This window comes from Notamacropus eugenii, chromosome 4, assembly GCF_028372415.1.
Source record: "Notamacropus eugenii isolate mMacEug1 chromosome 4, mMacEug1.pri_v2, whole genome shotgun sequence".
In the NCBI taxonomy this organism is placed as follows: domain Eukaryota; kingdom Metazoa; phylum Chordata; class Mammalia; order Diprotodontia; family Macropodidae; genus Notamacropus; species Notamacropus eugenii.
Genome location: NC_092875.1, coordinates 182,393,201 through 182,421,044, shown reverse-complemented (window position 1 = coordinate 182,421,044; position 27,844 = coordinate 182,393,201). Strand labels below are relative to the sequence as shown.

Sequence of the window (27,844 nt, the reverse complement as noted above, 5' to 3'; positions counted from 1 at the left end):
ACTCTCATTACCTCTTGATTTCTGTCTTCCCCTCACCCACCTTCCTCCTCACTACTTTCTTTCTTCCTCTCCTTTTTTTTCTCCCAGTAAACAAGTGCAATTGAAATATAATATGAGTAGAAAAAGTTACAGCTGTTTTTCCACATTCTTATCATATTTGGATACCTGATAGATTCAATACCCAAGAAGGGCTTCCCACTGGTATCGGTTATGGCAGGGAAAGAGTACTTCAGTAAGATTGACATTCATGTTTGGCCTCAACCTCACAGGTCAAAGACAGGCCTGCCCAGTACTGAGGACAAAACAGATTAAAACATTTTATCCTGAAAAAGCAAGTACATTCACCTTTGGCTTGGTACCAGGAATTTCCAGTCTCCTTCTAACTAAGGTCTGGAGGTGACTACATTGAATGAGAATATCCAAGATTAGTTTAGCACATTCTTAACTTTTTTATGTCATGGACCCACCCCTTTGACAATCTGGTGAAATCTACAGAACCCTCCTTAGAATAATTTTAAATACTTAAAACAAAATACATAGGATTACAAAGCAAACTACTTCTGGTGAAATGCGGTTGTCAAAATATTTTTTAAAACAACTCAACAAGTTCATGGATCCCAGGTTAAGTACCTACGACCTAGACTGGTCAAAGATTTCATTCAATGGAAGGCTCCAGGTCAGAGGGGAATACAAGTCTGATTCAAGTGCTCAGGATTAAAATGTGTAGGGCCTCTTTTCAGCAGTTATGCCAAATCATCAATTCCCTTTCAGGACATTTCAGGTTTTGAAAGTCAGAGCCAGTTAGTGTCACAAATAGACCTTTGGACTTGAACAGGCATCACACTCCACATCAGCCTCCTAGAACTAAAGATCAATTGCCTCATTTTCTGTGTACATAGGGCCAGAGTAACTGCCAAAAGGATCCTTGGTGGCTGAAAACTCATTACTCCCTCATTTTGGCATATTGAGTTTCTATCCTTTTTTTAAAAGCTCAACTCAAATGCTACCTCTTTTCTGAATTCTTCCCTTGATCTATAGCAGTTCCCTCACTGCTCCTTGCCCTGGTTCATGGTCCCTAGGATTATATCCCCTTCCAATTCTAGGATATGAGCTATAGAGCTGCCAGATTGTACCCATTCTTGTTTGCTGCCCTTTGGTATGCATAGCCCAAAGTCAGCAATTATGTCCCTGGACTGGAAGTCTCATTGCAGTACCCTCCTGGATGGATCTTGTCCTTAGTGGCTAAAGACCTCCCTATGTCAACTTAGACTGGAAAAGGCCATTTTTTAGGACTAAGTCTGGTACATTTTCTACGTTTTGTGGAATAGTTGTGAGGGGTTATATTCCTTCCTCCTACTGTGATTACTGTTTTGTGTGTGTGTGTGTGGTATTCTATATTAAACTGAGTTCCATGAGGATAAAAGAGTAAATATTATATAAATTTTAAATCTCTCCCAGCACCTCATACAGTTCTCTGTATATGATATTTGGGTAACAAAATTGTGTTGAGTGCATCCTCATTGAGAAAGGCATCCTCCTTTGCTGAAAACAAATAGGATAATAGACTTTCTTCCTACACTGAAGAAGGCAATACTATTTAGGCCTCATCTGCCCTCTCTAAACTGAAAGCAGTTTCTATAGTAAGGGTAAATAATATCTTAGCAGATCACTTATGCAAGGAAATGACAGATTCACATGAATGGAAATTATGTCAAACAAAAGATGCCTTGTTCCTGATATGGTATCCTTCTATTCCCTGTTAAGGATAGGATTATTATGTGGTACATGAGAAGAATAGTATTACTCTTGTAAACTAACCATGCAGTTCTACAAGCTTTCAATTTTAAATTTTTTTGTCCCTCCCCTCTCCTTCCCCCTCCCCAGAATGGCATACAATTTGATATAGGCTCTACATATATATTCATATTAAACATATTTTCACATTAGTCATGTTGCAAAGAATTATAACCAATAGAATGAACCATAAGAAAGAAGAGACAAAACAAAACAAAAAAGAGAGAGAGCCATTAGTATGCTTCAATCTGTATTCAGACTCTCATTCTTTCGCTGGATGTGGACAGCATTTTCCATCATAAGCCTTTTAGAGTTGTCTTAGAACTTTGCATTGCTGAGAAGAGCCAAGTCTATCAAAGTTAGTCATCACACAGTGTGGCTATAACTGTAATGTTCTTCTCCCCTTACTCATTTAGTTTTAACTAGGGGTTTTTCTGAATCTGCCTGCTCATCATTTCTTATAGCACAATAGTATTCCATTACATTCATATGCCACAACTTGTTCAGCCATTCCCCAGTTGATGGGCATCCCCTCAATTTCTAGCTCTTTGCCACCACAAAAAAAGCTACTATAAATATTTTTGTACATGTGGGTCCTTTTCCCATTTCTATGATCTCTTTGGGATACAGCCCTTAGAGGTGTTGCAGTGTCAAAAGATATGCACATTTTCCTAGTCTTTTGGGCATAGTTCCAAATTGTTCTCCAAAATGGTTGCATCAGTTCACAACTGCATCAACAATGCATTAGTGTTCTAGTTTTCCCACATCTTCTCCAGCATTTGTAAGTTTCCTGTTTTTCATTAGCCAGTCTGACAGATATGACATAGTACCTAAGAATTATTTTGATTTTCATTTCTCTAATCAATAGTGATTTAGAGCATTTCTTCATATGACTATAGATATTTTTAATTTCTTCCTCTGAAAACTTCCTGTTCATATCCTTTGACCATTTATTACTTGGGGAATGACTTGTATTCTTATAAATTTGACTGAGTTCTCTATATATTTCAGAAATGAGCCCTTTATCAGAGACACTGGTTATAAAAATTCTTTCCCAGTTTTCTGCTTCCCTGCTAATCTTGGTTGTATTGGCTTTATTTGTACAAAATCTTTTCAATTTAATATAATCAAAATTACCCATTTTGCATTTCATAATGTTCTCTGTCTCTTGTTTGGTAATAAATTCTTCCATTTTCCATAAATCTGACAGGTAAACTATTCCTTGTTCTCCTAGTTTGCTTATAGCATTAGCCTTTATATCTAAATTGTCTACCCATTTTGACTTTATTTTGGTAATAGTATTACTCTTTAGTGGAGTTTCATATGTGTACTAAGATACAAGAAAGTATATATTGAGAAAAAATTACGTCGAAAGGTAATAAAAAAAATTGTTGTTACAGTATACAGTGTTTGAAAAGATGTCCCTCTCTGAAATTTCATGTTCACATTCAGGCAATTGATCTGAGTGAAATTTTCATTTCAAAATTGTATTTGTGCCCTCTGGGCCTTTTAAAGGATTTGGGGTAGGGGAAGTCAATGGAATTTGCGTTAGTAAACCTGGGATATTAATATGTAAGAAATGAGTTGAGCTGTTTACCATGACTTGAATGATAAGAAGTCTAAGATGATTAAAGAAGTACCCTTTCCCTTCCAGTCCCCACAATCTGACCAAGGGTACAGGGGCATTTTAACCCTTTCTCCCCCTCTTTTTTCATCTTTCAAATTAAAGCTCCCAGAGGTAAGACCTTGTGAGATTCAACTGTCCCAAGCCCTTTGGGTTTCTATACTCCTCAAAAAGAAACTTAAAGTACCTATCATTTATCTTTTCAGGAGCAGCTAATAGCCTTTGATAATGAAGTCAATGCTTTTTTGGACAATATGTTTGGACCTCGAGGTGAGTGAGTTATTTGGGGTTCTACAAGTTGCCTTTTGGAGGGGAAAGAGTCTCATTCGGCTGTAGGAGTTGCCCATGGAATTTCTTCAGTGAAGATAATAAAATCTTTCATTATAAGAAATTATAAAAACAAAATAAACAATGACAAATTAAATTATTAAATAAAATATACAAAAACATATGTAGTAATTTATCATTTTCAGAGGACTAGCATATCCATTGTCTCATTTGCTCCTCACAGCAAACCTGTGAAATAGTGTTGTTACTCCAATTTTTCAAAAAGGTACAGGTTGAATTTATTACATGCTCTAAAAGAAAAGCAAGTTGCACATGGAGAGACCCACAATTTCATGAACAACCCTCTTTTTCTTTTCTGTTGTGTATATGGAAATGCCCATTTTAATTGTTTGTTAAGTTCAGAATAAAAATACATTTTTTAAAATGTGTTAACTTACTGAAAGAAAAAGGTATTTCTGACAGTGATTTAGGACTATATTTGCCCCTCTTTTCCTTCTAACCCTTTCCTCTGTATGTTAAAGATAAAACACAGAGAAAGAGGTAAATCCTAGAGGCTAGAGTGAGTTGATGTTTCATTCAATGTTCTAGTTTTACAACTAGAGACTATGTGGATGACTTTTAAATTGCCAGTTCCAGAAAGTTTTATTCCAGTTTTACAACTGGGATAAAAAGCTCAGAGGTTACACAATTTTTTCAAGTTGGTATACTTTATAAGTAGTGGTAGAGATCTTTTGGCTACTGGCCTAGTGCCTAAGATTTGCAAATAATGAGCCTAAGTTTTCTCACTTTTGACAGACACATAGAAGCAGTCAGGCCTTCTGAGATTCTCCTCTTAAGATCAGCCTCTCTGGATTAAAGGTGTCATTGCCATGGAGCAGGTAGCAGGGTACTGAGGAAAGAATATTGGGCTTGGAACTTGAACTCTTGAATTTGAACTACAGCTCTGCCAGTTGCAGGTTTTACTTCCTCCAGGTCCTTCATTCCTGAAACCCTAGCCTAGATGTCATTGGATAAGGCTAAGCCAGTTCTAGGATCACTCTAGAATTTAAGGAAGTTTTAGAGAAGGCCCAGGGTAACCCTGAAGTTTCTATGCTTCTAGAAATATGCCTTTGGTCCTCCCTTGAGCAAATGTAAACCCTGACAATTCTAGTACTTTCTTAGTCCTTCAGAGACTGTCCTCTGCCCACCTTTCCAAGGTAGGGACAGAGTTGGTACAGAGCCAGGCTGCAGGGTGAAGCTAACCTTATGTATTACAGGGTCCTAAGTCATTAATATGTATCAGTAGACAGCTTTTTGCTGAAGAAGCATTTCTTATAGTTTCCTGTATTAAGTTTCCCTGATTCTGTTTCCCTCATCCTTCCCTTTCACCATCTCCCCATTTGCTCGTCTCCTTTTCATTTTAAGTCTGCCAGGTACTATGTCTGGTTACCTAAAACCATAGCATTTTAAAGCTGGAAGACATTAGGTAGTCTAACCACTTCATTTCCTAGATGAGGAAACTCAGATCTAGAAAGGTTTAGAGGCTTCTCCAAGGTCATATGACAAGTAAGTTCTGAAATGAGTCTTAGAGCCTGAGTTTCTGACTTAAAGTCATTTAATAGCTCTGTCTTGGCTTATATAATTGCATTCTCTAGAGACTGAAAATTCCCTCAGCTCTACCCAGTTCCTGACCCTGGAATTGTGGTGACTTTAGGCAGAACACACCAAAGCTGGTTTTGTTTTATTTTTATGTTTTTTTATGTAGCACATTCTCTCAGTACAGGCTTCAGGTTGAGCCTGGGGGCAGGATATGATTACCTAAATTCAAGGTACTTTGTGTTTCTACACTCCTAAAACTATAGCTCATGACCTCATGAGCCCCTACCAGGGAGCTTCCCTTTAATAGACAGTAGACACAAGTAACTGAAACCAAAGACATTTATTAAGATGGCATTTTAAGAATAACAATAAGACATTCTTCCTATAAACCTGAAGCACTCTCCCATACAAGCCAAAAAATGTATAGACCCATACATAGCAGGGACACCCACAGGCAAGATAATTCACATCTTTTCTCCTATAGTACCCTCATGTTACTCTCTCCTCAAATCAATATATCTACTGGGCAGGTTGCTCAGTTGGGCTCCCTAGGCCTGCTCCTCTTTGCAGCTTGCCTCTTGACTTCCAAGGATAATTCTTGCTAGAATCCATAGCTGACTGCCTCTTCTGATGCCAGGGCTCACATTCTTTGGAGCCTCTATGACTCTGTCTTTGGCCTCCTCCCTGCTGGGTTTGATGTCTCCTCATGGGCAAGTAGTTCTGATGTAAAGTGCCGTAGTTGATGTGTTTAGGGGAATAGAAATCCTCTTCTCTGATGCTGCCCTCTGGTGAAGTCGTAAGGAGACAGGCAGAGAGCAGTTTCCTCTCACAGCTGGGTTTTTCCTCCGTAGCTGGCTGTCCTCTAGATTTCCAGGGGTCACATTCCACAAAGCTCTCCAGCTTCCTCTATGTCAAGAGTTGGCAATTTAGTAAGCTAGTTCTTTAGAGGTCACTCTAAAGCCAATATTCAGCCAGCCAATGGCAAGCTACTCTTCTAATTCCATCAAGGAAAAAGTCTTCCCACTTTGTAAACATAACAGAGGATAGATACTTCTTTGTACTTCATTTAATACCTTGATGCCTAGTTGTCTGTGGGGACTAAGGTATCCTTCCCAGCTTTCAGTCACACAGTTCTTCTCCTCTGGTAACTGTTCATTCTCGGTCTTTGCTGGATTAACTTCTTTTTCCCATCTTCTATTTCCCAAAGTTTAGGCACTGGGTTTCTGCTCTTCTTTCTCCATGCCCACTCACTCATTCTTATCCACAGCTTCAACTATCAAATAACTCCCAAAGCTGCAGCTGTCTCTGTCCTCTCAGGACTCAGTTTCTTCTTATATATCACATGGTTTAAAATCAAACATTTCATGTTCCCCTAAAAAATATCTCTCCAAATTTCTTTTAATGGCACCATTTCCCCCATAATCCAGGTTGAGTCTTTTGTCTTCATCTTTGATCACTCTGGCCTCCAATCAATCACAAAAAATAGCAGTTCTGTCCTTTGCAGTAGCTTTCATGTCCATTCTTTCCTTTTATTCCATTCTAGTTCAGGCCTTCATTAGTTCAGATTTGAATTACAATAACAGCTTCTTATGTGGTCTCTTTGCCTCTTAATTTCCCCACCTCTGCCATACACACATACACACACACAGACACACACACATACACACTCAAATCTGTCCACATTAACTTGAAATAACCTAGAGGATTGGGGGAGGGGCTGATTTTAGGTAGTAGTTTTTAAAGATTTCAATGGGCTTCTGTTTCCTAGAGCAGAGGTGAGGAACCTCTGGCCTCAAGGCCACATGTGGCTTCCTAGGTCATCGGATACAGTCTTTTGACTAAGTCCAAGTTTTACAGAACAAATCCCTTTTGTTAAAAGGATTTGGTCTGTGAAGTTTAGATTCAGTTAGAACCTAGAGGACCAGATGAAGCCTCAGTTTCCTAACCCCTGCTTTAGGGGATAAAGTTCAAAATACATAATCTGGCATTCTGAACTTTCTATACTCTGACTTCATTTGACCTCTCTAGCTTTTTTTCTTCCAGAATCACTGATAAAAATCTTCCAATGCATCCAAACAGGTGTCTTCACTTTCTCCTGAATTTACTTTGTTCTTTCCTGCCTCTTTCCCACTGCCTAGAATGCCCTTACCCTTTCTCTCCCCCAGTCTAAAATCCTACTTCTCCTAAGGGAGAGGCAGGGGGCAGCAGGGAGCAGCATGCACCAGCCAAGTCAGACTGTCAGACTATCACCACCACCATCACCACCATCCCCTGGACACTCGTGTCCCCTCAAATCCTGATAGAACCAGCCCTGGACCCAAGAGCCCAGGGCAAAATACCAGCCACACTTCCAGGCTAGGATCCTCAGTCATCATCCTGCAAAGCAACTCATGGTAAGATGCAGCTGCTCCTGATGCAGCTCCTGAAGACCTAGAAAGGGAAGGTCTTTGTCCCCCAAGTCCTTGGCACTTCACATGGTTTGAGATCGGAAACAGATATGGTTTTAACAGTAGGTGACATCAAAGAAGAGGCATCAGCATCTGCTTTGCTTCACCCTAAAGACTTTTCCCTCTGACTCATAGCTGAAGTCATCCATATGTTGTCTCTTCCATTAGAATGCGAGCTCTTTGAAAGCAGGGATTGGCTCACTTTTCTTTTTGTATCCCCAGGGCTTAGCAAAATGCTTTGAAAGTAGTAAATGCTTAATAAATATTTTATTCATTCAATGGGAAAAAGAATAATAGCTAGCATTTACATAGCACTTCAAGGTTTACAAAGCACTATACATTTTAGCTCATCTGATTCTCTCTGTGAGAAAAGTGCAATTATTATCCCCATTTTATAGATGAGGAAACTGAAGTACTTGCCCAAGGTTATACAAGTAATATCTGAAGTGACATTTGAACAAAGATCTTCCTGACTTCCAGTTCAGTATTCTTAACCATTGTACCATCTGCCTGCCTAGTACTTTAGTGTGGCTTTTCTCCCACTCTTTTGAGAATCATAGAACTGAAAGAGCTGTCCAGAAGACCTTTACTGCATCTCCCTGCTTCAATATCAGTCTACCCTAAACCATCCCAGGTTGCTATATAGGATATGACAGGAGATTACTGTATTCCTTTGACATGATCACCAAAGCCCCAAATTTCTCATTTACATCTGTAAGCTAAGTAGAATATTTAGAATTTCTTGATGATGCTGTACTTTTTGTTTGAAACTTACCTTAAATGCTAATGTCTTTGGACATAACTAAAATTTAACTTGGGCCATCTCCTGGGATCTGGAAATTTATGGTGATATGAAATCACTTAAGGTTAGAGTTATAGCTACTATACTGGGCTTTAGTCCTTTTTCGTAGGATTTCCTTTTGTAGCCAGGGAATCATAAAACTGACAATCAGAATCAGATGACCTTCACAAAATAGGCTGTGTGAATTCTCATATCACTTCACAGACTTTCCAGGGTCTTGGTTACTGTTATTTCTTCTTGCCTTTCTAAAAATGCAAAAAGTGTGAGCTAAATGTTAGACCACATAGGAGATTGTCACACACCCTAGAAAGAAGGAGGAAGCTACCTAAATCTAATTGTGCCAAGAAAATGTAGGAGACACACGGGCTTACAAATATGAATAATAAAATCCGGCAAAATGAAGGAGGCACTGGCTTAGAAATATAAATAATAGAACCCACAAACAATCTCTAAGTTCTATAAAATTCTATGACTTCTTAGTTCAAGTGACGTGGTAATGAGGTCAACATAGATTCTTCAGAATGGATGGAGACTTCTGAGAGGGAAAGACAGCCAATTTTCATAGCTTATGTAGGCAAAAAGGTTTAACTGCACTCATTTGGGTGTAGTCATAGCAGAGTCCTGTGTAAGAAAATGAAGTGATTTTTTTTTTTTTTGGTCTAGTAGCCAGATTTTTTATTTATTAAGGTCCTGATATGTCATCAGCACTAGGCTAAGACCTAAAGCCCTCAGTAAAGCTTCTTTTTCAGAGGTCACAACTGACTCATAATTGCCAAATTCAAGGGTCTTTTTTGGTGCCTATTTGACATGGTTGACCACTCTCTTCTAGTGGATCCTTTCTCCTGTTCCAGTTTAGAGATCCTTCACTATCTTGGTTTTTCTCCTCTCTCTAACAACTTTTCTTGCTGATATCACATCCTCATCTCAATTACTCATTAAATATATTCCTTGAGAGACCATCTTTGGCCTTTTTCTTTTCTCCCTAAACATTTTCCTTTGACAGTCTTATTCATGAAGTAGCCTCAAATGCCTTTACTACACAGATAACCTCACAAATCACTATCTCCACTCCTGAACTCTCTATTCTAAACTAACAGACTCAAATTGCCAGTTGCTTCCAGGATCCTCCATAGCCACCTCAAACTCAATGTCTAAAATCACATTTGCTTTATTTCCCCATAAACTGGCTCCTTATGATTTAACTTTTACTATGTATGGTACAACCAACTCTTCCCTGTCCAAAACTTTGAAGTTATCTTTGACTCTTTATTTCTCCCCACCTCTCTTATATAATCAGTCTCCAAGTCCTGTCAATTTGGTTGAAAAATATCTTCCATCTTTTCCCTTCCTTTTTGAAAATAGAATTTTCATTGCCACTACCCTGATATAACCCTTCATTGACATCCTTCTCTACTACTATGATATCCTCCTAAAGAGTCTTTCTACCCTCACTCTTTTAAAAAAATTAACAGAAATCTATTTTCTCTCCCCCACTCCACTCAGAAATAAAAAGAAAAAATGAATTCCTTGTGATAAATATGCATAGTAAAATAAAACAAATTCTCTCATTGACTATGTCCTAAAAATATATATCTCATGCTGTTGTTCAGTCGTGTCCAACTCTTCATGACCCCATGTGGGGTTAAAATGGCATCAGGTCATCTGCAGCACTGATGGTAAATTATTTAACTTGAAAAGGCTACAAGGCAGGACTAAAGTGGAGAGATAGATGGTGCATGATTTCTTGTTCACAGATGAACTTGTGCACTCAAAGCATCCTCTGAGGCTGAGATACAAAGTAGTAGGAATTAACTTTCTGCTGCTTGTGCTAATTTTGACCTAACAATTAATACTAAGAAAGCACAGATTCTCCACCAGCCAGCCCTGCACTATCCATACATGAAACCATTGGTTACAGCAAATGAAGAAGTTTTGACTGTTGTGGATAAGTTCGCTTACCTTGACAGTATGCTTTCCAGGGATGAGGTTGATGTACATATTGCCAGAGTTAGCTCAATGTTTGGAAGGCTCCAAAGGAAAGTGTGGGAGAGAAGAGGTTTTAGACTGCCTACCAAACTGAAAGTCTGCAGAACCATTGTGTTGACCTTATTGTTATATGCCAATGAAACCTGGACAGTCCCCCCAACAGCATGCAAGAAAATATCTTAGGAAGATCCTGAAGATCAGCTGCAATACAAAGTACTGGACTCTGGGGTCTTTTCTTGAGCTAAACTGCCATACATTCAAACTCTGTTACAGAGAGCACATGTCTGATAGGCTGGCCATGTTGCTCAAAGGCCAAATGTATATTTGCCTAGAAGACTGTGTTATGGAGAACTCACACAAGACAAACATTCACCTAGAAATCAGAAATGATACAAAAACACTCTCAGGGTCTCCCCAAAGAACTTTGGAATCAGTTGCATGACATGGGAGACAATAGCAAAGGACTGAACAACATGGTGTGCCTTCATCAAAGAGGGCACTCTGCTGCATGAGCAAAGAAGAATTTCAGTAGCTCAAAAGAACCATGAGATGCACATTTAGAGACAGCTCCACTCCAAATGTTCATATGGACCATTTGTGCCCAACCTGTGGTAGATAGGCTCTTAATCAGGCTCTTATTGGCCTGATTAACCAGACAGACACAACATAGTGATGTCATTTTGGGCCTTTTCAAGAATGAAGGACAACAACCAACCAACTAGAATGGTTTGCCATTTCCTTCTGTGGCTCATTTTACAGATAAGGAAGCTGAGGCAAACAGGGTTAATGACTTGCTTAGGGTCACACAGCCAGTAAGTGTCTGAGGCCGGATTTGAACTCATGTCTTCCTGACTCCAAGCCTGATGCTCTATCCCCTGTGCCACCTAGGTGCCCTATGCACCTTATTCTTCCCCCTAAATCCATTACTCCTGCGTCAGGAAAGAACACATTTCCTCATCATTTGGAATCATGGATAGTCAGTCATTGTATAGGTCATGGTTCTTAGAGCTTGCAAAGTTGTTTGTCTTTACAGTGTTGTTGTTACTATATAAATTGTTCTTTTGGTTCTACTCATTTCATTCTTCATTAGTTTATAAAAGTCCTCAGAATATTTTGTTGTGTAACATTGATGTTATAGTATAAATTGTTCTTGTTCTGCTTACCCTGCTCTCCATCAATTCATACTTTCTCTGTGTCTGAAATCATCTATTTCCTCAAATTTTATAGTGCAACAGTACTCTGTCACATTAATATCCCACAATTTGTTCAGCCATTCCCCAACTGATGGTATTTCTTTGGTGCCCAGTTTCTTGCCATTACAAAAAGAGAATGGTGGCAAGCATATATTTTGAGCATAGACTTAGAAACGGTATAGCTAAGTCAAAAGGCAAATACTGTTTAGTAACTTTTTGTGACTAACTCCAAGTTGTTCTCCGTATCCTCTCACAGGTCCATCAATCAATGTACCTATTTTCCCCCTGTCCTTCCAACACTCATCATTTTCCTTTTCTGTCTTCTTTGTCAAGCAGATGGGTATGAGGTAGAACCCATTAATTCCTTTAAATTGTTTTTCTATAATTTTTAGTTTTATAATTTTTTATTTTATTTATTATATAATTTTATATATAATATAAATTTATATATATTATATAATTATATAAAACTAATTATATATTATATAAATTATATAGATAATTTTATATATAACTACATAAATTATAATTTATAATTTTCTATAATTAGTAGTGATTTAGTGGTAAACTAAATTAACCTGGGTTTTCCCTTTTGAGAACTATCTATTTGTATCCTCAGACTATTTATCATTTAAGGAACTGCTCTTATTCTTATAAAATTTGAAACAGCCCCTGGCATAAGGACTTACTATTTGATAAAAACTGCTAGGAAAATTGAACAGCAATATGAAAGAATTTCGATTTAGACCAATACTTCATACCTTATACCAAGATGAAGTTCCAAATAGTTACATGAACTAGATAGGAAAGATTATATCATAAACAAATTAGAGAAACATGGGGGAAAAGTACCAAACAGATGTATGGACTGAATAAAATTTCATGACCAAACAAGGGATAGAGAGGATCAAAGAAGATAATGACTAATTTTAATTACATAAAATTAAAGTTTTTGCACAAACAAGTCCAATAATGCTCAGTTAAAAGTGAAACAATTAATGGGAAAACTTACATCAAATTTCTCCAATAAAGGTACCATTTTCAAAGTATGTAAAGAATTGATTCAAATTTATAAGAAGGAATGAGTCATTCCCCAATTCTTTCTTCACTCTCATCTATCATGCAAATTGCTGAAGATCATTTTTCTTCTACATAGATCTGATAATGAAAGCCCCCTTCTCAAAAACTTTCAAGAGCTCCCTACAGTGTCCCAAATGAAATTCAAACGCCTTGGTATGGCATTCAAGGGTTTTCACATGTGATTCCACACTACCTTTCTAGTTTAGTTCATATTACTATCTTTTATGCATTCTGTTCTCCAGCAAAACTGACTTCTGACCCTAAACACGTACACACACTCACGCACACACACACACACACATACGCACACTGTTTTTATAAGCCTTCTTATGATATAAAATGTTATGCTATAGTCATATGTTTGCATCTTATTTCCTCTCTAGCCTGTAAGTATCATGAAGTTAGGGACTAGGTATATTATCTCTGTACTTAACACTGTTGTATTTAATGAGTGTTTTATTGAATGAATACAGAAGCAGCATAAGAAATGATCATAGAAAAAATAACACTTGGCACATAATACCTTTTTTTTAAAAGACTATATATCATCATTTGATTAATTATTTCAGTAGATTTCTTTAAAATATGGATTTCCACTCCTTTTTTGTTTTTATTCATTTAAAATGGTTTACACACATAAATAACTGCAATTGTTTTATAAAAACAAAGTTTTAGCATGCAGGAAGTTTGCCTTCTCTCCTATCAGCTGTGGTCCTATTATTTAAATGTTAGACAATAAAACTTTTAATACAGATGCGTTATTTAAATGATACTTCTTTTGGGAGACAGGGTTAATTTATGGGGTTAATCACTCTGCATCCTTTTCATCAAAAACGAAATATTTAACTCTTCTTGTCTATTGTGCTATTATCAGCTTTCAGTACTTAATATATAGCAACTTTTAACTCTAAAAAAAATTTTTTTTCTGTTTAGTCTAGGGAGGTAAGAGCAGAAGACTTGGAATCCAGAGATCTGAGTTTGAATACTGGCTCCATGAAGAAGTCTCTAATCTATTACAGCCTCAATTTCCTTATTTCTAAAATGGGAATAATGAGACTCTCACTACCTCCTATTGCATAATTGTTGCAAGACTAAAGCATTTTATAAACCTAAAGCACTATATGCATAGGAATTGTCATTGTATACAATATGATCAAGGGGCTGGCATTAGCTTGTTTCTTACATTAAAGGGCATGTAATTTCAGGGCACTTAAACTGGAATGTTTAACCTGAAATGTAAAGATCATTTACTTTTATTCCCTGTATCTTTGACCTAAGTATTCTCCCAACTGAATTTTTACATCCTTTGGAATAGAGGGCATCAAATTCAGCAAGTCCTGCTTAGCTTCCTTACTCAGTAATCTGTGTGTGTGTTTCTTTTCAGATGCTCGGGTCAGAGGATGGCTCATGTTGGACTCCTACCTTCCTACTTTTTTCCTTACTGTAATATATTTACTTTCCATATGGTTGGGTAACAAGTATATGAAGAACAGGCCTGCACTTTCTCTCAGGGGTATCCTCATTTTCTATAATCTTGGAATCACACTACTCTCTCTATATATGCTTGTAGAGGTAAGTTTTCACTCAATCAAAGTTACAATTCCAGTACTTAGTAGAGTGCCTGTCATAGAGCAAGCACTTAACAAATACTATTTGACTTATTGACAGTTTCTGAGTAGAGTCATTTCTAGAGGTCATTTATAATCTAGCCTCCTTGCCTTCTGACAGATTTGCAGGGTAGTATCCAAGAATTCTTGAAGATATTCTTGAAGATCTGAGTACCTTCTGGGTTTTGATAGGTCTTCTTCAAGAAGTTCTTATCTCTAAGTTCTGTTTCTCCTACAGTAATTTAGACCCATTTCTTTTGTTCATCAAAGCAGATTACCAACTGAAAAGACTTGGGAAGGGACATGAGGGACTATCATGTAGCAGAGTGATTAGACTTACTCTGTTTGACTCTAGATAATAGTGAAGAGCAATGTGCAAAAGAGGCAAAATTTATATTTGATTTAAGGAATGATTTCCTAACAATTAGGAAATTGTCCAGAAGTGGAATGGGCTTAGTTAATAGTGGATTTCCTTTGACGGAATTCTAAAAGCAGAGTATGAATGACCATTTCATGTCACATTTCATGTTGAAATCCCTTTCAACTTTTAAAGATTCTGTGAAATATGATGGATTCAGAGAACTATAAAATATTAGAGTTGGAAGGGATGCTAGAGATACTTCAGTCCACAGGAGGCAAACTTTCTGACTTAGCCACATACAGCCTGCTAAGGGCAGCCTGCACCAGATTAAAATGTAATTGGGACATATTTAGCAAAATAAATAAAATACAATGAAACAGAGATAATGTTAATTTGTGGTTTTCTAAGTCATTGCATGCCCTTCAGGGATCTTTATGAACCACTTAGTGACCTCCATTTCTATTTGAATTTGATACCACTGCTCTAGTCTTTATCACCTGCAGATGATATAGTTAAAGCCCAGAGAACTAACTTGCTCAGGGTCATACAACTATCGAGTTTCAGAGCTGTTAGTAACCTAAAGATTTAGGCTTCTACTTTATAGATGAAGCAATCTTGACATTTAACCTGTTCTCACAGGCTCTGTTTTAAAACCTTTAATAATTTTTGTTGTTCTTCTCAAAGTTCTCCATGTCTCCCTTGAAATGTAGGGCCAAAATCTGGTAAGAGTATAGTAGGAAAGAGCCCAGTAATGTCAAGTGAAATAGGAATATCTCTTTAGCAAGCTACCATCTAATGAATGATTCATCTATTGAATGAATCAATTAATCCATGAATGAATTAGCTAATTAATGTCAATATGTTTTAGGCTCATTTAGTTTTGTTATTCACTTTCAAAAAACTTGTCCATAACTCTTAGAATCTTTCTACTCTTCTTGTGCCCAAAGGATTGTTTCCCAGCTTCTACAATTTGTTTAGGGACATATATGTGGCAAACACATACATATACACATATGTGTTATGTGACTTTGAGCAAGACACTTTTGGACTTCAATTTCCTCACCTATAAAATGCTAGGACTGTACAAAATGATCTCTGAGGTCCTTTTCAGTTCTAATACTCTGTGATGTTTCTTCTAACAGATTAATAATGATGCAGATGGTGATAAGAATAGCTGTCATTTAGATATAGTTCTTTAGGTTTACAAAGCATTGTACATTTCAAATGATTTCATTCAATTCTCACAAAAACCCTGAGAAATAGCTACCATGTATATCATCAACCCAATTCATGGGTGAAAAAACATCATGTTCAGTTTGCTCATTGCATACAGGAGCTTACTGATCCTTTTCCTTGTCTTTTTTGCTCTGTTTTATGCCAAATTTATCTACTGGTTCTCACTTCTCTAAAAAAGAAGGATGAGAGAAGAAAGATGTCAAATTGCATCTTGTAATTTCCCCCCCCCCATTAGCTGCTTTGGATAAATGGAGGTGGGAAGGACAGCAGTGAAACTAGGAGTCTGAAACAGGACTGGTGGGTGACCTTTAAATTCTTTTTACCCAGGCATCCTCTCCACAGGGTAGATAAGTGAGACAGTGCTAGCTCAGCTTGCTTTCAGGGCAACCCAGCATTTCCTTGAAAAGCATTCCCAGCATCTCTGTGAAGCCGGCTCAATGGCATCTCTGTGCCTGGTGAGTGACGTCTGAAAGTGTGAGAAGACATTCCAGCTCTTTTCTAGCTGCCCTATGACATCCCACACTTCCCATTCCTTTGTAGAGCACTAGGCTTGGGCTTTTTCACAAGGGCAAAAACAAGTACTGGTTGTCCTGCCAGCAGAATCATTCACTCTTTTACATAGATACCACCAAGAATTTCTCCTGAAAGACTTAAATGAACCCCCTGGGGCATATCACTCCTCTGCTAAAAACAGGGCCAAGAAAACTGGGAGCCAGGGAAGTTCAGCCTTCAGTTTGGGATGTAGGTGGAGTTCATGTCCGTTTTCTGTCTTTGTCATTTCTTTCTGCCACCTTCAATACCTCCATATTAAAACCTGTTCTCAGGCTGCAATCCAGATACCTCTAACTCCATCATGCACCCAAAACTCCTCATTTTGGAATATCCCTTCAGGCCTAGAATTCAAACCTCAGAAGTACACTTAGGATGGCTCCTCTCAGAACCTCCATTTAAAGGGGAACCCTAGGCCAACCATCTCTTTTTTTCTCATCAAGTGTCAATCTAGACTTCTCTATCTTGTCTCAACACTGAGAACCTTCTTTCATTTCCCTCACACACTACCTTTTCCAGCTTCTTTTTAAATGTTGTCTTCTCTCATTACAATGTAAACTCCTAGAAAGCAGAGACTGTCTTCTTGTAGTTGTATTCTCAGCATTTTGCACCAAGCCTGACTCTTGTTGACTGACTGAGGAAAGGATCTAAAAACCTGATTCTCATGCTAAGATATGATTCATAACGGCTTCAAAGTGTTACTTCTCCAGTCATTCAACAAGCATTTGTGATATACTTTTAAACTGGGATCAAAACCTTGACCTAAAGGAATGAATTTCTAATGGGAATTTCAGGTATCTGTCAGTAGATGGAGAATATAATATATGGAACATTTAGCCTTCTATTTGAGATCACACATAAACTGGAGCTAGCCTTGTTGTTTGGAAGAAGGCAGCGTCAATATAATAAAATACAAGTAACAAATAAAGCTGGTATGAGTGCAAACACTTCTTGCTGCCAGGTAGTAAGTAGTCCACTCTTAGAGCTGACCCTCCACCCCCATCTTTGATTAAAATTGTAACCTGATTTAATGTAAATGTTGGAGTATATCTCATCTTCAATCCAGTAGTTCCTATCTCTACTAATTCCTTCCCCTCATTCTACAAGTCTGCTACTCAGTTCACTCATGCATTCCACTCTCAGTTTTTCCCTTGACTCTGCTGCCTTTTCTAGCTACCATTCTCTTTTCTTTCACTGCCAAACTTCTACAAAGAGTACTCTCCACACACACTGTCCCACCTCTTTACTACCTGATCTCCCACACTGCCATCTTTGATTCTTCTTCTCTCACCTCCCATATCTAATCAACTATCAAGTCATGAGGATTCTGCCTCCAGTGTCTTTCAAATGCATCCCTTTTCCATTCTCACTGATACTACTTCCTTACAAAAAAAGCAATTTCCTTCCTAGTTTCCTTGCCAGTCTTTCTCTTCTCTGATGCATCATAAACATTCTTGCCAAAGTAGTCTTCCTAATATAAGGATCCAATCATGCCACTCCCCTGTTCAAAGAACTTCAGTAGATTCTTATTGCCTACAATATAAAATACAAAGTCCTTACCTCAACATTTAGTCCCTCTCCACCAAGGATTCTTAATCTGGGGTCCATGAACTTTTTTAACAAAGTATTTTTAATAACTATAGTTCAATGTAATTAATTCCCTTTGTAATTCTATGTTTTATAATTTGCATTTAAAAATATTATTCTCAAAAGGGATCCATATACTTCACCAGACTTCCAAAGGGGTGCATCACATACATACACACACACACACACACACACACACACACACATATATACATACACATACAGAATGATTAAGAACTTCTGCCCTACACTTTAGCTCAGTTATTTCTTGGCAGCCTTTATTCACTTTACCCCCTTTCAGGCATTCTAATTTCAATCCCAACTGGATTATTGACTTTTTCATTCTCCTCCTTGCCCTTTCTGAGCTCAGTGCATTTGTACAGGCCTAAAATCACTCCTTCCACTATTAAAACCCTTCTTTTCCATCTGGGTCTAATTCAGATATCACCTCCTCCATAAATTCCCTATTCCCCCAGCTAGAAATCACTTTCTGTCCCCCCCTCAATCTCTGAGCATTTTCTATTTGTAACCTCTGTCCCAAAGCCCATTCCTTACATATTAAATTTGTCCTATTCACTTCTTACATTCTAAGAGCTCTTAGTTCTTTCTGAGCTGCACAATCTAAGTCATATTGTATTTGTGTACACATCATCTCTCCACTAGATCATAAACTGAGGGCAAGCTAGATCTCATTCTTCTAACCCACTTCTAACACAGTTCTTTCCACATTGTAACTGGCTCATTGAACATTTGTTAGATTAAGAACTTACTGTGCCCTTACTCCCATATTCTTAGTATGATTTGGCCCAACCTCGAAACTGCAAGGTTGGTCCTGGCAACCTGTATTGTACCTTATGTGTTCTGATTATTCCTTAGGAAGTCAGGCTCCTCAATACGCAGTTCAGCAGACATGGCATGCCTCATGAATAGGAAACAGCCTGGGGCAGGTCAGGGAGGAAGGAAAGCCTATTTTTAAAAAAAAAATTTTAATTTAATTTTTTTGCTGTGGCAGTTTTTCCACCCAACCACAAAATTGCTGGATAGCTTTGTAAAGGTAAAACTACTTTTAGCAGCTTTTTTGCCTTCATGTAGATTGGCTGGGTAAGTGTGAGTTGAGGAGCAAATATTGTAAGAGTCCTCTTACTATACTGGCAAGAAGTCAGTATAATATTGACTTCTTACATTTGCCTCTCTTTTTCTTTCCATTGTCCTATATCCCTGGGGAACACTGAAGTAGTACCCTGTAACTTGCAAGGTCAAGACTAGAGGACCTACATCTGGATAATAGAAATGATCATTTCTCACTTCTGAGGTGAGAGGGGAGGAAATCAAAAATTTGTCAATTTAAATCTACCTCCCTCCTTCTGATTATAGAGGGTAAAGATGGACATCTAAGAGATCCTCCCAGATTGTTCACTATTTAAAGAGGATGCCTAGGACAGTCACTTCATCATTTCCTACCCTAACTGAAGGACTTTATCACCTCCCTTTTCAGTGTCCTTTTAAGTGTTGTATTCCTCCATTAGATTGTGAACTCTTTGAAAATAGGGACTATCTTCTGCCCTTCTTTGTATCCCCAGTGATTGGCACAGTGCCTGGCACATAGTAGGCATTTAATAAATGTTTACTGACTATTAACTATTTTAACTATTATTTATAAGTAAAAATGGGAAATTTTCAATCAACCAGCATATACTGATAGTCTACTATATAGAAGACACTGTGATAGGTGCCTTAAGGGACACAGGTCTCCATATAAGAAGCATAATGCAAAGTTGTGGACACCAAGGACCATGGAGTCTAGTCTGAAATATAAGATAAGCACACATTAAAAGAAAATTAACAGTACCAAGTAATATATAAAGTGCAGAGAAACACCAGAGCATGCTATGGCAGACAAAACCAGCCTTGAAAGCCTGGAAGACTTTCAATTCCTGCCCTGCTTCTAACACAGAATGTCTAGTTGTCAATCTGCAAATGCTTGTCTGTAAGACTGACTGGTTGCAGGAGTTTTCTCACTCAGAGTTCCCTACACTAAAGAAGTTGTATGTCTAGAATATTTACACATACATATGGGACAGAAACATATTATATAAACAGAAGGCTCAAATATGTGTAAATGAATGGTACACACAAATGCTACAGAAATTTGGAGAAGTTAGAGCTTGACTTAGGACAGGGGAGAGTACTGTATTTGGAGTCGGACAACTTGAGTTCAAACCCTGCCTTAGCTACTTACAACTCGTGGAGCTTTGGCAAATCATTTAACCTCTCCCCACCTCAGGTTCCTCCTCTCAGATGAGGAGGTTAGACTAGATAATCTCTAAAACCCCTTTCACATCTATACTTACGATTCTATGATCTGTGATCACTGGCTGGGCTCTTCATGGAGCAGTTAGGGATTGAATTGAGGTTTGAAGATGGCTGCAATGACAAAAAACAAAAACAAAAAAACTCACAGGCAATTAAATGTAACTCTCACCTCAAGTTGAATGCCATTTTATTACCCTTACATTCTCCAGGCTTATAAAAACCTGATATTTGTCCCTGAGAGATTAGCTATACTTTGACTCTTCATGGGAACACACTGGACACATCATCCTTGAGAGCTGTTCTCTTTTTATCATTCCTGCTTTTAAATTTTATGGTTCATAGCACACCCTGTTCTGTCCTGTCATTGATTTTTCTCATTTGCTTATTTTTTTTCTTTCCTTTGCCAGCCCACATTCACAGAAACTTCCTACTTCTTTTCCCTTCACTTTTTCCCCTATTGCTACATATACAATTAGCTTCCTGGATGCTATCTGTCTCCCAGTACAGGTGACTAGTAAAGGCTACAGAGCCTCCATTCACTCCCATCCCAGAGACAAAGGCCCAGAGCAATTATTGGTCCAAGATCACTTGCCGGTAACCCTTTTGTTTCAGGGAAGAAGACTGTGTCTCTTAGCTGTTAAGAAAACTTCCTACTCTGTGACTTTGATTTTTAAAAATAAGTCACTCATAGTTCAGAATTTAATGTCTGGACCAGAAATGAAGCTTACATGGGAAAAGAATATCTGGAATTAGGAGAAGGGATGGGGAGGAAGGGAAAAGAATAGTAGCTGAATAGTAGATACTGAACATATGTTTCTTTCTTGGTGTAGAGCAGTTTTAAGGGGTTGTACCTGGAAGAGGGTCATGAATATATAATATGCAAGGCTAAGATCATTGCCATAGGGCCTTGGGTCTGTGAAGAATCAGTAGTATTACATTCACTAACTTTTGCTGTGGGTAGACCAGTTCCCCAACGTGATTTGACCTATGCAAATAAAATAAACTTCAGCCTTTTTCTCTCTTAGAAATTATGTCCATCTCATTTGTTGATGTGCCCTCTCTTGTTCTGCAAGAGAAGGAAGGCTCACCTCCAATTGAGATGGTAGATGTGGCTGTTTCTTTTGTAAAACCAATATTAGAAGCCTTTGGGTTCCAGTATCCTGGGAGGAAAGGTATTGGTTTAAACCATATGTATTTCTCTAAAAATATCACCTAGATAAAAGTACAATTTTTATTAAGTCCCAACAGGCCATGAAAAACTTCCCTCTCCTATGCTTCTAGGACACTAATCAATATTTGGTCTCCTCAGGGTGATGATTTGCATAGCCGGTGAGGGTATGGGAAGATAATGATGAATAGCATTAGATAGACTAATTCAAGAAAAGCTCTTTTTTCCAAATGCAAGGCATTTAAAAGAAAATACCCACAGACCTTGTGGAACAGGGAGATACTTTGCATTGTTTTTGCTTCCTTCCAAGTACATTTTCTATGTCGTAAGAATGACCTCCTTGATTTTCTCCCCTGAAATGAGGAACAAGCCAGAGTCAAAGATAGAGGAACAGTCTCAGGAGCAGCTGGGACCTATAACTTAAGGCATATATCATGTTTGCACCATTCAAAGCAGATGAAGATTGTCTAGGAATAATAAAGATTGTTAGGAACAAATATTTTCTATTATCCAAAGCTCATTTGAGTTGCAGACACCAGAAAGAAACCCTTCAAAGACTCGAGCCCTGGAGATGATTGTGGACCACCGGGTGAGATGGGAATGGAAAATCTCTGGGTACACTGTACTAGAGATTAGTTACCCATTTCTGTATCAAGCTTGTGCAACTTTTCTTGCAGGAATTCTTTAGGCTAAGAACAAACTAATTACCTCGACACATTCTTCCCCAGTCACACTTAGCCTACTGCTATATATGGCCCTAAGAATGGTTTTTACATTTTCAAATACGATAAAACTTTATTTACAAGTGTAAAAACCATTGTTAGCTTGAGAGTTGTTCAAAAACTGGGAGTGACCCCTGCTCTCAGCAGCAGTGCCAACTTCTAGCTCTCTATTTTATAGACAAGGCTTGGAGGTCACTTTAGGTTTTCAAAGAGCACACGTGCTGACTGTTCCTACCAAGCTAAATCATCTTGAAGCATGGGCCTGACAACAGATTATGTGTCTATAACTGAAGGACCGAACTAGCTGAGTTTATCAGCAGAAGGATAGCTATCAAGTGATGAAGGAGGTTTTGGGTCACAACAATTCATTGAATCATTTACTGAAGTGAGGAGTAGTTGTGATCTCTATCACTGGCTGGACTATTCTCACCAATGAAATCACAAATCTTTTAAAAAAGCAGTTTTTTAGAAAACAACAAATAAGCCCACCAGTATCCAAGGATACTAAATTCCATCTGCCCTAGATTTCTCTGAATCAAAAGTCTATGAGTCTGGAATCCTTCCAAAGAAAAGAGGGGAATCTTCAGGAGATATACAGAGAAATTTAAATACCTTTCTTTCTCGTATAACTGTCAAGTATCTGACCACAAGGTACTAATGGACTCATAAAAAACGTTCTAAATTCTAGAAAAAAATGTTTAGAGAAATGCAAATTAGAATAATTCTGTGAGGTACCATCTCATACCTATCAGATTAGCTTACATGACAGCTAATATCCAATTTGTGCACAAATCCAAAGGCATCGCTCAAACCATTTTACTATTGTACCTATCTCAAAGTCCTGTTGTGACAGGCAAGTGACAAAGCACCAGGTGCAGATACAGTGGAATCTATAGTCACAATCCTGCATAGAGGCAGCCAAGGCCATAGGGTTGTTTCTCATTAGAAGCATCAGTGGGATTAGGCAGCCCCCTGGGTGTCTGAGCAGCCTTTTAAGTATCATACTGCTTATCTCCTGTTATGAGAAAGGGGCTGGAAAAGGTGCCCTACAAATTGTCTGCTTACTCAACCCTGGCCTGATTACCATGGCAGGCAGGTAATCTCACTCAGTGGTCAAAACAAAAAAAATGTTCAAAAATGTCTGTAAAGATAATTCCACTCACCATCAGCACAGGGAACATGTGCACACTTAAAGACAACACAAAATCCAGTAGACCTGAAAGACAAACAGCTCTTGTTGCAAGAGAACTCAGCAGGTATCACATCCAAAAAGCAGTCCTGAATGAAACAAGGCTGGTCAATGAAGGCCACCTGACTGAAGTCAGAGCTGGATACACATTTTTCTAGAGTGGCCACGACGTAGGGGAGTGCTGTGAAGCTGGCATCGGATTTGCAATCAAAACTAATCTAGTCAGCAAGCTAATATGCCTGCCAAAAGGAGTGAATGACAGGCTCATGACAATGCAATTGCCACTTGCAGGAAAACATTATGCCACCATCATCAGTGCCTATGCACCTACCATGACGAACTCTCATAAATGAGGTCAAAGAAAAATTTTATGAAGACCTAGAGAACCTTATCATCAATGTGCCAAAAGAGGACAAGCTTATAATTCTGGATGACTTTAATGCTAGAGTAGGCTCAGACTACCAGACTTGGCAGGGCATCCTAGAGAGGAATGGAGTTGAAAACAGCAACAGCAGTGGTTACTTACTACTGAAAATTTGTGCATCTCATGACCTTCTCAGCATGAACACTGTCTTCATTTACCTAAACACAATAAAACTCCAGGGATGCATCCTTGCAGTAAACATTGGCATCTAATAGATTATGTGATTTTAAAAAGAGAAAGACAAGATGTGAGAATGAAGGCAGTGTGTGGTGCAGAGTGCTGTACTGATCACAGACTTATTCTTTCCCAGCTAAATATTCTCACTCACCAAAAGTGGTACCCCCAAGGCAAAATGACCACCAAAAGAATTAATCTCAACAATTAGAGCTCTTCTCTGAGTGTAAACAGTTTGTTGCTAACTTGGAGGAAAACAACACATAGTTGGCAACAGTGGAGCAGAAAAGGAGTGACCAGCTTTCAGAGATATGTTGTACAACACTGCATTTACTCATCTGGGTCAGAACATTCACAAACACCAAGACTTTGATGAAAATGATGGGGAAATTCAGAAGCTGCTAAATGAAAAATGAGAACTCCACAGGACTTACCAGCAGAATAGTTCATCCATCTCTAAGATGGCGACATTTAATTCCATCAAAAGTAAAGTACAAGCAAAGCTTAGAGAGACGCGGGATTCCTGGCTCAGGAAGAAAGCAGATGAAATTCAGCTTTATGTTGATAGTAACAATCCAAAGCTCTTTTAAGATTCGCTGAAGGCTATTTATGGACCAAAAACCTATGGTGCATCACAACTACTCAGTACTGATGGAGCCACATTGATTAGTGATAAGGACATGATTCTAGAGAGATGGGCTGAACACTTCCATAGTGTTTTCAGACCATCATCAATCAATGCTGAGGCCATTGACTAGTTACCTCAAGTTGAAGTCAATGCCTCCCTAGCTGAACCTCCAGCTGAAGAGGAGGTTTTGAATGCCATTAGGGTGGCAAATGATGCTGATTCTATTCCAGCTGAGATTTGCAAGGTAGGTCGTGCTCATACAAAAGCTGGCTGAAATTTTTCATGTGACAAGAGGTTATCCCCCAGAAGTTCAAGAATTCCTCCATTGTCCATCTCTATAAAGGTAAAGGAAATAGATTGTCCTGTGACAATCACAGGGGGTCTCTCTCTTAGGCATTGCTGGCAAGATTCTGCTAGAGTCCTCCTTAATAGACTGATCCTTCACCTGGAAAATGGTCATCTACCTGAGAGCCAGTGTTGCTTCAGAAAGGACTAAGAAACAGTCGATATGATGTTTGCTGCCTGACAACTCCAGGAGAAATGCCTGGAGCAGAACAGAGGTCTGCATACAATGTTTGTAGATATAACCAAGGCCTTTGATACTGTTAGTCATGAGGGCTTATGGGAAATTATGTCAAAATTTGGTTGCTCAGAGAAGTTCATCAGTATTGTACATCAGTTTCATGGCAGCATGCTTGCCAGGGTTCTAGATAATGTACAATACTCTTATGTCTTCTTAGTCACCAATGAAATGAAACAGGGCTGTGTGCTTGCTCCCATACTTTTTAGCATGTTATTTTCAGTCATGTGGTCAGCTACCATACTGATGGTAAATTCTTTAGTTTGAAAAGGCTATGAGCCAAGATCAAAGTGGAGGGAATGTTGGTGCATGATTTTCTGTTTGCAGATGATTGTGCACTCAGTGCAGCCTCTGAAGCTGAGATGCAACAAAGTATGGATCAATTCTCTGCTGCTTGTGCTAAGTTTGGCCCAATGATTAATAACAAGTAAACACAGATGCTCCATCAGCCACCACCACACACCCATCCATGGAATCATTGGTTACAGCAAATGGAGAAGCTTTGAATGCTGTGGATGAGTTCACTTACTTTGGTAGTGTACTTTCCAGGGATGTATACATTGATAATGAGATTGATGCACACATTGCCAGAGCTAGCTGAGTGTTTGGGAGGCTCCAAAGGAAAGTATGGGAGAGAAGAGGTATTAGACTAACTACTAAACTGAAGGTCTACAGAGCCGTTGTGCTGAGCTCATTGTTGTATGCCTGGACAGTCTACCTGCACCATGTCAGGAAACTGAATCGGTTTCATTTGAATTGTCTTAGGAAGATTCAGAAGATCACCTGACAGGATAAGGTACCAGACATCGAAGTCTTCACTCAAACTAAACTTCCAAGCATTGAAACTATGCTTCAGAGAATGCAACTCCCATGTGCTGGCCATGTTATTCAAATGCAAAAAAATGTACGCTTGCCAAAAAGGCTATTTTATGGACAACTCACGCAAGGCAAGTGATCACCTGGTAGCCAGAAGAAGTGATACAAGGATACTCTCAAGGTGTCTCTCAGGAACTTTGGGATTATGTGACATGGGAGACACTGGTACAGGACCTCTCAGCATGGCATGCCCACATCAGAGAAGGTGCTGTGCTCTATGAACAAAGTGGAATTGAAACAGTTCAAAGGAAAATGTAGGATGCTCAGATTTAGAGTATCCACCTCAAATGTTCACATGGAGTATTTGTACCCAGTCTGTAGTAGAGCATTCCAAGCTCATATTGGTCTGATCAGCCACATTGAAACTTGACTTTATCATAATGATGTTATTTTGGTCCTCTTCAAGAACAAAGAACAACAACCAACCAATCAACTATATGTCAGCTAGGTGGATAGAGGGCTGGACCTGGAGTCAGGAAGACACATCTTCCTGAGTTCAAATGCCATCTCAGACACTTACTAGCTGTGTAGCCCTGAGCATGTCACCTAATTTGTTTGTCTCAGTTTCCTCATCTATAAAATGCACTGGAGAAGGAAATGGCAAACCACTCAAGTTACCTTTGCTAAGAAAACTTGCAAATGGGGTCATGAAGAGTTAGACTACTGAAAAGTAACTAAACAATAAATATGGCAGTAAAGGAAAAGGAGGTTATATGGGAAAAATGGGGACACTAATGCACTATTGGTGGAGTCATGAACTGATCCAGCTTTTCTAGAGAACAATTTGAAACTATGCCCAGAGGGCCTTCAAACTCTGCATATCCTTCGACCCTGAAATCCTACCACTACCAAGTCTGTACCTCCAAAGAGATAAAAGGAAGCAAAAGCTTATGTGTACAAAAATATTTTAGCAGCCATTTTTGTTGTGACAAAGAATTGGAAATTGAAGGCATGTCCATCCATTGGGAAACAACTGAATAAATTGTGGTATAAGATTGTGATGGAATACTATTTTGCCATAAGAAATGACCACAAGGAAAAAAGAAATGACCAGCAGGATACTTTCAGAAAAACCTAGGAAGAATTGATGCAACGTGAAATGAGTAGAATCAGGAGAACATTGTACACAGTAGCAGCAATGTTGTACAATGAGCAACTTAACCATTCTTAGCAATACAATGATACAAGACAGTTCTGAAGGACTTATAAAAAATGCTATCTACCTCCAGAGGAAAAAAAGCTGATTGAGTTTTAATACAGATTGAAGCATCCTTTTAAAAATTTCTTTATTATTCTTGGGGTTTTTTTGGTTTGCTTTTTGTTTTGCAACATGACTAATATAGAAATTTTTTGCATGCTTGCACATATATAATCTATATCGAATTGCTGGTCATCTCAAGGAGAGGAGGAGGGGGCAGAGAGAAAGAATACAGAACTCAAAATTTTTTTAAATGAATGGCAAAAATTTTTGTTTACATGCAATTGAGAAAAAAATAAAAATATACAAATACTAATGGGTAGTTTTGCAGATAAAATATGTTCTGTGGTAAACCTTACAGTAAAAAGGTGAAAAAAAAAAAGAAAAAAGTTTCTTGTTTGGCTGTGGGAACTGGAATCAGTAGTTTCTTTTCAGGGACT

General features: G+C 38.4%; 1 protein-coding gene across 3 annotated transcripts in view; it reads left to right on the top strand.

Annotated features, from left to right (window-relative positions):
• ELOVL2 (ELOVL fatty acid elongase 2) overlaps positions 1-27,844 on the top strand; it is a 117,352-nt gene that overhangs the window by 71,921 nt on the left and 17,587 nt on the right. For all 3 annotated transcript variants that reach the window (XM_072603820.1, XM_072603819.1, XM_072603818.1), the window contains 2 exons: positions 3,625-3,688; positions 14,177-14,364. In XM_072603820.1, the coding sequence (XP_072459921.1) occupies positions 3,673-3,688; positions 14,177-14,364 (204 nt within the window). In that variant the 5' untranslated portion in view covers positions 3,625-3,672. The remainder of the gene's footprint in view (positions 1-3,624; positions 3,689-14,176; positions 14,365-27,844) is intronic.